Raw genomic sequence first — 15,397 nt, 5'->3', positions numbered from 1 at the left:
TGATTTGATTCCTGGTATCTCTAGAAAGTGTTCCTAGAATGATTGCTTTAGATCAGGGTGGCCAACCCTCCTCCTGGAAAGATACCCTCCACCTGGAGAGATACCCTCCTCCTGGAAAGATACCCTCCACCTGGAGAGATACACTCCTCCTGGAAAGTTACCCTCCTCCTGGAGAGATACCTTCCTCCTGGAGAGATACTTTCCTCCTGGAGAGATACTTTCCTCCTGGAGAGATTCCCTCCTCCTGGAAAGATACCCTCCACCTGGAGAGATACTTTCCTCCTGGAGAGATACTCTCCTCCTGGAAAGTTACCCTCCTCCTGGAAATTGACCCTCCTCCTGGAGAGATACCTTCCTCCTGGAAAGATACCCTCCTCCTGGAGAGATACCCTCCACCTGGAGAGATACTTTCCTCCTGGAGAGATACCCTCGTCCTGGAAAGATACCCTCCTCCTGGAGATATACCCTCCACCTGGAGAGATACCCTCCTCCTGGAGAGATACTTTCCTCCTGGAGAGATACCTTCCTCCTGGAGAGATACCTTCCTCCTGGAAAGTTACCCTCCTCCTGGAAAGTTACCCTCCTCCTGGAGAGATACTTTCCTCCTGGAGAGATACTCTCCTCCTGGAAAGTTACCCTCCTCCTGGAAATTGACCCTCCTCCTGGAGAGATACCTTCCTCCTGGAGAGATACCCTCCTCCTGGAAAGATACCTTCCTCCTTGAGAGATACCCTCCTCCTGGAAAGTTACCCTCCTCCTGGTGAGATACTCTCCTCCTGGAGAGATACCTTCCTCCTTGAGAGATACCCTCCTCCTGGAAAGTTACCCTCCTCCTGGAAAGTTACCCTCCTCCTGGAGAGATACCCTCCCGTTTGATTTTATTCCAACCCTGCACCTACACACCAGACTCTACTAACCAGCTGATCCCCAAGACCGTGATTATCTTGAATCAGGTGTGTTAGAGCAGGGCTGGAACAAAAGCCTGCAGGAGGCTATCTCTGATCTAACTGTGCCCTAACAAAATGCATCCCAAATGGCACCCTATACCATATACAGTGCAATACTTTTGACCAGTACCCATGGTCAAAAGTAGGGAATAGGGTGCCATTTGGGACACACTGTGCCCTAACAGAGATGCTATCTAACAGAGATGCTATCTAACAGAGATGCCCTAACAGAGATGCTATCTAACAGAAATGCCCTAACAGAGATGAAATCTAACAGAAATGCCCTAACAGAGATGCTATCTAACAGAGATGCTATCTAACAGAGATGCCCTGACAGTGATGCCCAAACAGAGATGCTATCTAACAGAGATGCTATCTAACAGAGATGCTATCTAACAGAGATACCCTAACAGACATGCTATCTAATAGAGATACCCTAACAGAGAGGCTATCTAACAGAGATACCCAAACAGAGATGCTATCTAACAGAGATGCTATCTAACAGAGATACCCTAACAGAGATGCTATCTAACAGAGATGCCGTAACAGAGATGCTATCTAACAGAGATACCCTAACAGAGATGCTATCTAACAGAGATGCCGTAACAGAGATGCTATCTAACAGAGATACCCTAACAGTGCCTTCCAGCGTCCCACTAGTGATTACTGGATCTATTCATGCAGCAACAATGATTCAGGCATGTATTCTCTTTCCCACTCCAGTGTAGGACTTCTCGTCTTTCTGGGCCGTCCCAAATGGCAAACCAATTCCCTATAGGTCTCTGGCCAAAAGCAGTGCACTATATAAGGAATAGGGTGCCATTTGGGATGCTCTGTGCCTGCGAGTGGGGATTCCCAGTGTTAGAGAAACCAGACAGACAGAAACATGAAGGGCAGGAGCCTGGGAGCCAAACTGAATATCACTCTAAATATCACTCAGAATATCCTTCTAAATATCTCTAAATACACCAGTCAAGCACAACAACCTCTGCTCACATATGCAGTGTGTATTCCAGGATAGGTCAGGCTGTTTCCATGTGAGCGGAGGTTGTTGTGCTTGACTGGTGCATTTACCCCCTAACAAACCCAAAAATTATTATTGTAGTACCAGAGCATCTGTTGAATATCAGGGACATTTTACTCTTTTTACCTGACGAATCCTAAGACTATCTAAAACCTACATTTTCGCCTAAAATGACATACCCAAATCTAACTGCCTGTAGCACAGGACCTGAAGCATGGATATGCATATTCTTGATACCATTTGAAAGGAAACACTTTGAAGTTTGTGGAAATGTGAAATGAATGTAGGAGACTATAACACATTGGATGTGGTAAAAGATAATACAAAGAAAAAAAACATGCTTTTTTTTCATCATATTTGAAATGCAAGAGAAAGGCCATAATGTATTATTCCAGGTTTGGTATGATTTTGATTTTGGCCACTAGATGGCAGCAGTGTATGTGCAAAGTTTTAGATTGAACCAATGAACCATTGCATTTCTGTTCAAAATGTTGTATCGAGTCTGCCCAAATGTGCCTAATTGGTTTATTGATACATTTTTAAGTTCATAACTGTCCACTCTCCTCAAAGAATAGCAAGGTATTCTTTCACTGTAAATTAGACAGTGAAGTAAGATTAACAAGAATTTAAACTTTCTGCCCATATCAGATATGTCTATGTCCTGGGAAATGTTCTTGTTACTTACAACCTCATGCTAATCACATTAGCCTGCGTTAGCTCAATCGATCCCGTAGAGGTTAAATTAAATGTAAATTAAATCAGTTAATTTAGATTTTAATACATTTTCCTATTGATCTCCTCAGTGTATTAATGAAAGATGTAGGGGGCTTGACAGAAGGACAGAATGGTGGGAGATGATTATATAGTTAGTCAGTATTTGGTTTATTTACATTACTTTTTAATTTTCCAGTTCAACTTCCACATTTTAGAGAAGCTAACTGACATAAAATGGTGAGGAAACAGACAGAACAGTCATACTACCTGTGACTAGCAGCTAGCTAGCTATATGTGCATACTGTATAAACAACAGATCATATATTATATTACAATATTAGTATTTTCCGTTGGAGACTGCCAACAGTGTTGCTTCAGTTCTAGTTTGAATCTCAAATGACAACATAATCCCCAATATAATGCACTACTTTGGACCAGAGCTCCAAGGCTCCTGTTCAAAAGTAGGGCACTGTAAAGGGAAGAAGGTGCCATTTGAGGCCCAGTTCTATCCTCAGTACCAGAGACCCAGTTCTATCCTCAGTACCAGAGACCCAGTTATATCCTCAGTACCAGAGACCCAGTTCTATCCTCAGTACCAGAGACACAGTTCTATCCTCAGTACCAGAGACCCAGTTCTATCCTCAGTACCAGAGACCCAGTTCTAGCCTCAGTACCAGAGACCCAGTTATATCCTCAGTACCAGAGACGCAGTTCTATCCTCAGTACCAGGGACCCAGTTCTATCCTCAGTACCAGAGACCCAGTTATATCCTCAGTACCAGAGACCCAGTTCTATCCTCAGTACCAGAGACACAGTTCTATCCTCAGTACCAGAGACCCAGTTCTATCCTCAGTACCAGAGACCCAGTTCTATCCTCAGTACCAGAGACACAGTTCTAGCCTCAGTACCAGATACCCAGTTCTATCCTCAGTACCAGAGACCCAGTTCTATCCTCAGTACCAGAGACACAGTTCTAGCCTCAGTACCAGATACCCAGTTCTATCCTCAGTACCAGAGACCCAGTTCTATCCTCAGTACCAGAGACCCAGTTCTATCCTCAGTACCAGAGACCCAGTTCTATCCTCAGTACCAGAGACCCAGTTTTAGCCTCGGTACCAGAGACCCAGTTCTATCCTCAGTACCAGAGACCCAGTTCTAGCCTCGGTACCAGAGACCCAGCTCTAGCCTCAGTACCAGAGACCCAGTTATATCCTCAGTACCAGAGACACAGTTCTATCCTCAGTACCAGAGACACAGTTCTAGCCTCAGTACCAGAGACCCAGTTCTAGCCTCAGTACCAGAGACCCAGTTCTAGCCTCAGTACCAGAGACCCAGTTCTATCCTCAGTACCAGAGACCCAGTTCTAGCCTCAGTACCAGAGACCCAGTTCTATCCTCAGTACCAGAGACCCAGTTCTAGCCTCAGTACCAGAGACCCAGTTCTAGCCTCAGTACCAGAGACCCAGTTCTATCCTCAGTACCAGAGACCCAGTTCTAGCCTCAGTACCAGAGACCCAGTTCTATCCTCAGTACCAGAGACCCAGTTCTAGCCTCAGTACCAGAGACCCAGTTCTATCCTCAGTACCAGGTAGATCATTATCATCATATCATGGTGTTTTATGGCATCCAGAGTTCTGCATGACACATGAGATGAACTCTTTGAAAGTTTTGTTTTCTCTTTTAACAACCAACATGTTTGTCATTATTTTACAACCTTCCACTGTTTCATTCCATGTAATGATATGATGATTTCTCTAGGCCATAATATTCTGTTTCCCTCTCTCAAGGGATTATATGTATTCATGGCAGACAACAGTAGAGAATATGAATCCACAGTCATGCCTTAGTAATATTATTATAACACTTGATTGTGGTTTGCTATCAATCAATAATTAATTGATTGGTGGTTAAGACATTAACATAACACTGGACTCTAGTTTATACTTTGATAAATCATGTGTTCATTTGATCAGTTAGTTCTCTGCCACACACTGACTATTGATAGAATATCCTACCACTCCTACAGAACAGATTCAAGGTAAATGGGTCATTTTCTATGGCATCGGCACACAACATAGGAGATTTATCTACAGTTCATGGTGTTCGCATGTATTTATGCTGAACCAATAAGAAACCTGGTAGGAGGAGCTATATGTAACCATGGTCCTGAATACATTAATGTACTCCGTCTATTCATGGCAGCAGCTCTACTCAACACAGTTATGGATTCTTTGAGGTGCATTTTGGAGAGACACACTATTTATTTTCCTTACAATATTATCACAAATATTTATGAAATGTAATATGGTGTATTATGTTGATATTAATGTTGTTGTTTTAGTCATTGACAGTATAAGCCCTTGATTCTGTTGTTGGCCGGGTGAGTCTATATTTAGGGCTGAAAGGAAGGAGAAATCTGTAGCAGCCATTATACATATGATGCACTGGTTTCGTCCCAAATGACATCCTATTCCCTATATAGTCCCCATGGGCCCTCGTCAAATGTAGTGCACTAAACAGGGAATAGGGTACCATTTGGGACGTACACACAGTCATCATTACAAATCCTTGTTGCTTTTCTCTAGTTGGTTATACAGTAGTATGTGGTTTCAGAACAATCAGGGTACTAATGTATGGACACTGAAACAGGTAACAAGACAAGTAACAAGTTTAGTTGGAGCTACTAGGCTATTCACTGTACATTCACATTGCCATCTAGAATGGGGAGGGGGGTGGGGTGGACTCTGGTATGACTTCTATTTTATCTGTCAGTCTGAAATGTCATCACCATGTTTGTACAGTACAAATAGCAGGAACATATATTTTCTCTCTGGCCTTCCATTAGGTTTGTTTTGATTTGTTGTAGAAATGGAAAAAAACAACCCTGAAACTGTGAATGGGGATCGTCGAGAAGTCTATGTATATGTTTTGATGTAATCAAAGAGCACTGGGAATTATTACGTTGTATTTCTCTGTAAAAACTGAACCACATTGATATAACTGTACTTCTGTTGAAATTAAAACCTCTATATACTGAACTGTGTTCTAAGGTCAATGTGGACGTTCGACAGGATATCCTTATCCTGTAATGTGATGTAATATCCTGTCTGTGTACTAATCCTTCTGTTCAAATAAGGCAATGTCTTGTTTCCCTGTTTGTTTGCTGCTCCAGTGACTGACTGGGTTTGAACCTGGTTTGATGCACTACACCATACTGTGTCGCTGAGCTATCAGCAAGGACACTCCTAATGCCAGCAAGATTCCACAAATGACATTGTTTTTAGCTTGACTAAAGATGACTTGCCAACTGTGAGAAGTGATTTCATAGACGGAGAATACATCTACAGGGGTAGTGTGACACCTAGTGGTTACTCGTAGTTTTACACTTACTAAAGGTAAGCTCTGTGCACTTATATAACAGTCCAAGAAGAGAGGGCATTGTCTTCACCATAGTTTCAGCATTCTTCAACCAATTTCCAATGATTACATTTACCAAACATTTGCTGAATTCAATCACAGAGAATAAGTTAAATAAACATGTTTAATTCAACCTCTACAGCTATTCAAAGGCAAACTTGGTATAATTATTATTCACACCTACAATAGAAACCGAGCAAACTGGACTTTGCAGCCCATCATGATGCACTCAGTAGAGACAGAAGAGGATGGTATGAAATTGTTGCACTTTTTTTGAAAGTTTTGCAGAAAACATCCTCCATATTGTTTCACCTAACATGTGTTTTCAGAACAGTGGAGATGAAGCAGCGGAATCCACTGTAGACTATTGAGACACAGCCATATAGCGTATCCATTTGTGACATCATCTTCATGCAGAGTTCAGAGGTCAGGAGATAGAGGTCATGTGAGATGTTTCAGGTAGTTCCTCAGTATCCGGGGAATGTCCAAGCGGTCTATGGACGTCATTTTATTAACCACGGGGAGGTAGCTCCGTATCGCGAGCCGTGTCAGTGACATCAGAGTATTGGGACAAACTGGAAACAAAACACAGGGGATGTTCTAGTTAATTCAGTGGAGGTTCTAGTTAATTCAATGGAGGTTCTAGTTAATTCAGGGGATGTTCTAGTTAATTCAATGGAGGTTCTAGTTAATTCAATGGAGGTTCTAGTTAATTCAGGGGAGGTTCTAGTTAATTCAATGGAGGTTCTAGTTAATTCAGGGGAGGTTCTAGTTAATTCAATGGAGGTTCTAGTTAATTCAATGGATTCAATGGAGGTTCTAGTTAATTCAGTGGAGGTTCTAGTTAATTCAGGGGAGGTTCTAGTTAATTCAATGGAGGTTCTAGTTAATTCAGTGGAGGTTCTAGTTAATTCAGGGGAGGTTCTAGTTAATTCAATGGAGGTTCTAGTTAATTCAGGGGAGGTTCTAGTTAATTCAGGGGAGGTTCTAGTTAATTCAATGGAGGTTCTAGTTAATTCAGGGGAGGTTCTAGTTAATTCAGGGGAGGTTCTAGTTAATTCAGGGGAGGTTCTAGTTAATTCAGGGGAGGTTCTAGTTAATTCAGGGGAGGTTCTAGTTAATTTAATGAAATATGAGAATGTCTCCAATGTTCTCATCATTAACAACCATCAATCAATTAGAGTTACAAAACAGACTGAATATGTGACAGTCAAATATGTAACAAATGTAACGAATGTATAATAATTCTTTAACAAATATGATACAAAAGTAAAACAAGTGTGTGTGATGTTCTCACCTCTCTCCTTGAGCAGCAGAGCCACCGCCTCGTTCTGCTTGGTGGTCTTGTCAATAATCAGCGTGGGCAGATACACGTCTGCCCCAAAGTCTATGAGCAGCTGTATGTATTCCACTCCACAGCCATACCTGAGACACATCTCCAGCACCGTCTTGGGCTGCTTGATCCTGGCCAGCATCTTCTCTGACTTACAGTTATAGTTAGGATTAGCCCCGTGGAGCAGCAGCAGCTTAAAACAGTCCAGGTGTCCATATACAGCGGATATGTACAGGGGTCCCCTGCAGGCTGTGGCGTTGGAGGCCCACTCAGGGACTTTGGGCCAGACGTCGACCTCGGCTCCGAACTGAAGCAGCTCCCTGAGGACCTCCACGTCTCCCTCGCGGGCGGCGGTCAGCACCGGGGAACAGTTGTTGTACGGGCTGCCGTTGGGGTCGGCTCCAGCCTTTAGTAAGACCACAACACAGTCCAGGTGTTTACCACTGACCGCTGTAAACAGAGGGGTCTGGGCCTTCACATCTAGACTGTCCACCTGCAAAACAAATCAATCACCAAACAATAATTAATCAATAGGTTAAATCACATTTATTTCTGAAGCCATTTTTACATCAGCAGCTGTCACAACATGCTTATACAGTAACATGGAGTAAATGACTGTTGTTTGAATCAACCTTAACTCTAAAAGTGCAGATTAAATTAAACCAGGATTTTTTAGTCCATGTCAGGAGTAGGCGTCTGGGTACGAGAAGCAGGTCCAAAGTACTCTATCGGTATATCTCACCTCCGCTCCGTGCTCCAGCAGGAGCTCCAGACACCTCAGGTGTCCGTGTGCTGCGGCAGTCCGTAGAGGGGTAACAGGGATCCCCCAGCCGCTTCTGCTGTTGATAGACTTTCTGTAGCTCTCCTGGGACAACAGCTCAGCTAACACCTCCACGTCATCACTGCTCACTGCCTGGTTCAGAGCCTGGGGAACAGAGCAGTATTATACCTCCACTTATACCTCCACCATACACACAGTGTTATTGGGCTGCACTGCTGGGTGGTATTCACTACACTCAAAACAAAAAAAACTGAAGCAGGGAGGTACTATCTGAACTTGTTCAATAAAATAAGCTTGTCATTTGTAAATTATGTCCTTATGAATACGACTCTGGTTAGGTCACACCCATGTAGACCTGGAAGTCACCCTCTGATGCTGTCTCAGTGATAGGTTGCTAAGTTACAAAGCACTGCAAGCTCATTGGCTGTACCTGGCCATGCTCATTGTCCTCCTCATCCTCTTCCTTGGGCTGAAGCAGAGAGAAGATCTTGGAGACGTCCATTAGACTCATCTTGAGAGGGTTGGTGGCTGTGTTGATACTGTCTAGGACCATACTGTTACTATAGCTGTAACAGTTACAACTCCCCCATCTGAGGAGAGAGAGAGAGGAGAGAGGAGAGAGAGAAGGGGGGATACAATTCAGTTAATGAATAACCTTTATAGATTCTCTGAGAAAAAATTGGAATCAGACAAAGACAGGGAGAATACAAACACACAGGCATAGCTAAACTGTTTGGGTTTGTACCAACCAGGACTCATCTGTGCTTCAGGACAGTAATAGATATAGACAGGGAATAAATAGAGACAGGGAATAGATAGAGACAGGGAATATATGGAGACAGGAATAGATAATAGAAAGGAATAGATAAACAGTGAATAGATATAGATAGGAATAGACAGAGACCAGAATGGATAGAGACAAGGAATAGATAGAGTCAGGGAATAGATAGAGTCAGGGATTAGATAAAAGACAGGAATAGATAGAGACAGGGAATAGATAGAGTCAGGGAATATATAGAGACAGGGATTAGATAAAAGACAGGAATAGATAGAGACAGGGATAGATAGAGACGGAAATAAATAGAGGCAGGGAATAGATAGAGACAGGGAATAGATAGAGACAGGGATTAGATAAAAGACAGGAATAGATAGAGACAGGGAATATATAGAGACAGGGATTAGATAAAAGACAGGAATAGATAGAGACAGGGAATAGATAGAGACAGGGATTAGATAGAGACAGGGATTAGATAGAGACAGGGAATAGATAGAGACAGGGAATAGATAGAGACAGGGATTAGATAGAGACAGGGAATAGATAGAGACAGGGATAGATAGAGACAGGAAATAGATAGAGGCAGGGAATAGATAGAGACAGGGAATAGATAGAGACAGGGAATAGATAGAGACAGGGAATAGATAGAGACAGGGAATAGATAGAGACAGGGATAGATAGAGACAGGGAATAGATAGAGACAGGGAATAGATAGAGACAGGGATAGATAGAGACAGGGAATAGATAGAGACAGGGAATAGATAGAGACAGGGAATAGATAGAGGCAGGGAATAGATAGAGACAGGGAATAGATAGAGACAGGGAATAGATAGAGACAGGGAATAGATAGAGACAGGGAATAGATAGAGACAGGGAATAGATAGAGACAGGGATAGATAGAGACAGGAAATAGATAGAGACAGGGAATAGATAGAGGCAGGGAATAGATAGAGACAGGGAATAGATAGAGACAGGGATAGATAGAGACAGGAAATAGATAGAGGCAGGGAATAGATAGAGACAGGGAATAGATAGAGACAGGGATAGATAGAGACAGGGAATATATAATAGAAAGTAATAGATAGAGACAGGGAATAGATAGAGACAGGGAATAGATAGAGACAGGGATTAGATAGAGACAGGGATTAGATAAAAGACAGGAATAGATAGAGACAGGGAATAGATAGAGACAGGGAATAGATAGAGACAGGAATAGATAGAGACAGGGAATAGATAGAGACAGGGAATAGATAGAGACAGGGAATAGATAGAGACAGGAATAGATAGAGACAGGGAATAGATAGAGACAGGAATAGATAGAGACAGGGAATAGATAGAGACAGGGAATAGATAAAAGACAGGAATAGATAGAGACAGGGAATAGATAGAGACAGGGAATAGATAGAGACAGGAATAGATAGAGACAGGGAATAGATAGAGACAGGGAATAGATAGAGACAGGGAATAGATAGAGACAGGAATAGATAGAGACAGGGAATAGATAGAGACAGGAATAGATAGAGACAGGGAATAGATAGAGACAGGGAATAGATAGAGACAGGGAATAGATAGAGACAGGAATAGATAGAGACAGGGAATAGATAGAGACAGGAATAGATAGAGACAGGGAATAGATAGAGACAGGAATAGATAAAGACAGGGAATAGATAGAGACAGGAATAGATAGAGACAGGGAATAGATAGAGACAGGGAATAGATAGAGACAGGGAATAGATAGAGACAGGGATTAGATAAAAGACAGGAATAGATAGAGACAGGGAATAGATAGAGACAGGGATTAGATAAAAGACAGGAATAGATAGAGACAGGGAATAGATAGAGACAGGGATTAGATAAAAGACAGGAATAGATAGAGACAGGGAATAGATAGAGACAGGGAATAGATAGAGACAGGAATAGATAGAGACAGGGAATAGATAGAGACAGGGATTAGATAATAGACAGGGAATAGATAGAGACAGGGATTAGATAAAAGACAGGAATAGATAGAGACAGGGAATAGATAGAGACAGGGATTAGATAAAAGACAGGAATAGATAGAGACAGGGAATAGATAGAGACAGGGAATAGATAGAGACAGGAATAGATAGAGACAGGGATTAGATAAAAGACAGGAATAGATAGAGACAGGGAATAGATAGAGACAGGGATTAGATAAAAGACAGGAATAGATAGAGACAGGGAATATATAGAGACAGGGATTAGATAAAAGACAGGAAGAGATAGAGACAGGGAATAGATAGAGACAGGGAGTAGATAGAGACAGAGAATATATAGAGACAGGGAATAGATAGAGACAGGGAATAGATAGAGACAGGGAATAGATAGAGACAGGGATTAGATAAAAGACAGGAATAGATAGAGACAGGGAATAGATAGAGACAGGGAATAGATAGAGACAGGGAATAGATAGAGACAGGGAATAGATAGAGACAGGGAATAGATAGAGACAGGGATAGATAGAGACAGGGAATATATAATAGAAAGTAATAGATAGAGACAGGGAATAGATAGAGACAGGGATTAGATAAAAGACAGGAATAGATAGAGACAGGGAATAGATAGAGACAGGGATTAGATAAAAGACAGGAATAGATAGAGACAGGGAATAGATAGAGACAGGGAATAGATAGAGACAGGGAATAGATAGAGACAGGGAATAGATAGAGACAGGAATAGATAGAGACAGGGAATAGATAGAGACAGGAATAGATAGAGACAGGGAATAGATAGAGACAGGGAATAGATAAAAGACAGGAATAGATAGAGACAGGGAATAGATAGAGACAGGGAATAGATAGAGACAGGAATAGATAGAGACAGGGAATAGATAGAGACAGGGAATAGATAGAGACAGGGAATAGATAGAGACAGGAATAGATAGAGACAGGGAATAGATAGAGACATGAATAGATAGAGACAGGGAATAGATAGAGACAGGGAATAGATAGAGACAGGGAATAGATAGAGACAGGAATAGATAGAGACAGGGAATAGATAGAGACAGGAATAGATAGAGACAGGGAATAGATAGAGACAGGAATAGATAGAGACAGGGAATAGATAGAGACAGGAATAGATAGAGACAGGGAATAGATAGAGACAGGGAATAGATAGAGACAGGGAATAGATAGAGACAGGGATTAGATAAAAGACAGGAATAGATAGAGACAGGGAATAGATAGAGACAGGGATTAGATAAAAGACAGGAATAGATAGAGACAGGGAATAGATAGAGACAGGGATTAGATAAAAGACAGGAATAGATAGAGACAGGGAATAGATAGAGACAGGGAATAGATAGAGACAGGAATAGATAGAGACAGGAATAGATAGAGACAGGGATTAGATAATAGACAGGGAATAGATAGAGACAGGGATTAGATAAAAGACAGGAATAGATAGAGACAGGGAATAGATAGAGACAGGGATTAGATAAAAGACAGGAATAGATAGAGACAGGGAATAGATAGAGACAGGGAATAGATAGAGACAGGAATAGATAGAGACAGGGATTAGATAAAAGACAGGAATAGATAGAGACAGGGAATAGATAGAGACAGGGATTAGATAAAAGACAGGAATAGATAGAGACAGGGAATAGATAGAGACAGGGATTAGATAAAAGACAGGAATAGATAGAGACAGGGAATAGATAGAGACAGGGATTAGATAAAAGACAGGAATAGATAGAGACAGGGAATAGATAGAGACAGGGATTAGATAAAAGACAGGAATAGATAGAGACAGGGAATAGATAGAGACAGGGATTAGATAAAAGACAGGAATAGATAGAGACAGGGAATAGATAGAGACAGGGATTAGATAAAAGACAGGAATAGATAGAGACAGGGAATAGATAGAGACAGGGATTAGATAAAAGACAGGAATAGATAGAGACAGGGAATAGATAGAGACAGGGATTAGATAAAAGACAGGAATAGATAGAGACAGGGAATAGATAGAGACAGGGATTAGATAAAAGACAGGAATAGATAGAGACAGGGAATAGATAGAGACAGGGATTAGATAAAAGACAGGAATAGATAGAGACAGGGAATAGATAGAGACAGGGATTAGATAAAAGACAGGAATAGATAGAGACAGGGAATAGATAGAGACAGGGATTAGATAAAAGACAGGAATAGATAGAGACAGGGAATAGATAGAGACAGGGAATAGATAGAGACAGGAATAGATAGAGACAGGGAATAGATAGAGACAGGGATTAGATAATAGACAGGGAATAGATAGAGACAGGGATTAGATAAAAGACAGGAATAGATAGAGACAGGGAATAGATAGAGACAGGGATTAGATAAAAGACAGGAATAGATAGAGACAGGGAATAGATAGAGACAGGGAATAGATAGAGACAGGAATAGATAGAGACAGGGAATAGATAGAGACAGGGAATAGATAGAGACAGGGAATAGATAGAGACAGGGAATAGATAGAGACAGGGAATAGATAGAGACAGGAATAGATAGAGACAGGGAATAGATAGAGACAGGGAATAGATAGAGACAGGGAATAGATAGAGACAGGGAATAGATAGAGACAGGGAATAGATAGAGACAGGGATAGATAGAGACAGGGAATAGATAGAGACAGGGAATAGATAGAGACAGGGAATAGATAGAGACAGGGATTAGATAAAAGACAGGAATAGATAGAGACAGGGAATAGATAGAGACAGGGAATAGATAGAGACAGGGAATAGATAGAGACAGGGAATAGATAGAGACAGGGATAGATAGAGACAGGGAATAGATAGAGACAGGGAATATATAATAGACAGGGAATAGATAGAGACAGGGAATAGATAGAGACAGGGATAGATAGAGACAGGGAATAGATAGAGACAATAATAGATAGAGACAGGGAATAGATAGAGACAGGAATAGATAGAGACAGAAATAGATAAGCCACTTAAGTGCTGGGAATGTTTGTGTTACATGCATCTCTCACACACACTACATAGAGACCAGTTCACAGAATAATATATACAATTCAGTTAATTTACTATCAGACATCTGTAAATGTGTTATTGGAAGCCAAGTAGGATGAGCACTTCTTGGAATAGACATTACTATGCAAGAGTTAAATTAGTAAAATCCACATCCTCACCATATGGGTTTGCACAACTTTGCAGAGAGGGCATAATGGGAATTGGAAAGTAAATATTTGTAAGTATGATCATGGAAAATACGAACAAAAAGCAACAGATTTGGGGATTGTTAAAAACTTCCAACCCAGACAGAATCCCATTGCCCATTTAACTCCTGCTATAGCTACCATGATCCAAAGACCCAGAGCCACACAGCAAATGGTGGTTAACAATGCTTTCCACTTACCTCACCTACAGGGTCACCAACCAGGGATTTTTCTGCCAACAATGTTAATCGGGACGTTGGTAGTAAACACTTACCACTCTCTTATAACTCCATGGTCCGTTGGTCACGTGGAGGAAGAGGAGACTCCAAGAGGAATGTGTTGCTGTATCCACACAGGGACTGGGGTCTGAGAGCTGTGTGTGTGTGTGTGTGTGTGTGTGTGTGTGTGTGTGTGTGTGTGTGTGTGTGTGTGTGCGTGTGCGTGTGCGTGTGTGCGCGCACGGGTGTGCATATGTGTTGCTGTCTAACACAGCAGAGCAGAGAGGGGGTCTGGCTGGCTGGGTGCTGTTTGGGGGCTATTTTTAGTCCCACAGATGGACCTATCTAAACTTCCATTCTTGGAGAACTGTGGGGGGTTATAATTAGATGGGTGATAGACTAGTGACACTGATACTCAGGCTGTGAGTTTGGTTGGTGGGTAGGGGCCTTGGTACTGCCTGGTGTTTCACTGTGTCCTGAGTAAAGATCACATGATAAGGCAGCACTTCTAGTTCTGATGGTCAGTGGTAGAAATACACAACTAGACTACTCTACCAGCAAACATGTCATTCAATGATGTGTGATCTGAAATCAGATAGGTTTACTTCAGTCCCTTTTCATTTTAGCTTGCCATAATCACCAAAAGTAACTTTAACCCTTTAGGTTTCATTTTTTTTTAAAGAGTGTAAGTGTGTAGTGAAATCCTTTAAGATCAATTATTTGTGCTGTATTGTGTCTACGTGTAACAGGCCTGTCATCACCTCCATTTCTTTAGTTTGCACTGTGACTGGCAACCATCTTATAGTCTGTGCGCAGCTGTCTGACTGTCAGAGAGGCTGTTGTAGACTATCAGCTGTTCACACAGCCCTGCCCTGCCCTGCCTGCAGAACCATGATCAAGAAGACCTCTGCATTTGTAGAAGTATGGTGGTCACGGTCATCTTACATTCCTTTCCAAGATTATCTACACATTCCAGGCATTTTGGGAAGTGAAGTCTGTTTCCGCCTCTCA

At 41.7% G+C, this 15,397-nt stretch overlaps 1 protein-coding gene across 3 annotated transcripts; it reads right to left on the bottom strand.

Moving 5' to 3' along the window:
- Positions 1–2,832: 2,832 nt before the first annotated feature.
- Positions 2,833–14,679, bottom strand: LOC110489136 (ankyrin repeat and SOCS box protein 12). 3 transcript variants are annotated; one of them, XM_090198754.1, is made up of 5 exons: positions 14,443–14,679; positions 8,646–8,805; positions 8,177–8,359; positions 7,399–7,927; positions 2,833–6,676 (listed from the first exon to the last, which is right to left on the bottom strand). In XM_090198754.1, exons 2-5 carry the CDS (start codon positions 8,766–8,768, stop codon positions 6,543–6,545), a joined length of 969 nt encoding a protein of 322 aa, XP_090054880.1. In that variant the 5' UTR covers positions 8,769–8,805; positions 14,443–14,679; the 3' UTR covers positions 2,833–6,542. The 3 variants fall into 3 exon arrangements, with proteins under 3 accessions (XP_090054880.1, XP_021417405.1, XP_090054881.1); XM_021561730.3 differs by having other exon boundaries at positions 14,369–14,536; XM_090198755.1 differs by having other exon boundaries at positions 14,374–14,466.
- Positions 14,680–15,397: the final 718 nt, after the last annotated feature.

The sequence above is a fragment of the Oncorhynchus mykiss genome, chromosome 14 (genome assembly GCF_057628025.1).
Source record: "Oncorhynchus mykiss isolate SJ-2025 chromosome 14, ASM5762802v1, whole genome shotgun sequence".
Taxonomy (NCBI): domain Eukaryota; kingdom Metazoa; phylum Chordata; class Actinopteri; order Salmoniformes; family Salmonidae; genus Oncorhynchus; species Oncorhynchus mykiss.
The sequence above is the reverse complement of the archived record's forward strand: the minus strand, read 5'-3'. Positions and strand labels throughout refer to the sequence as shown.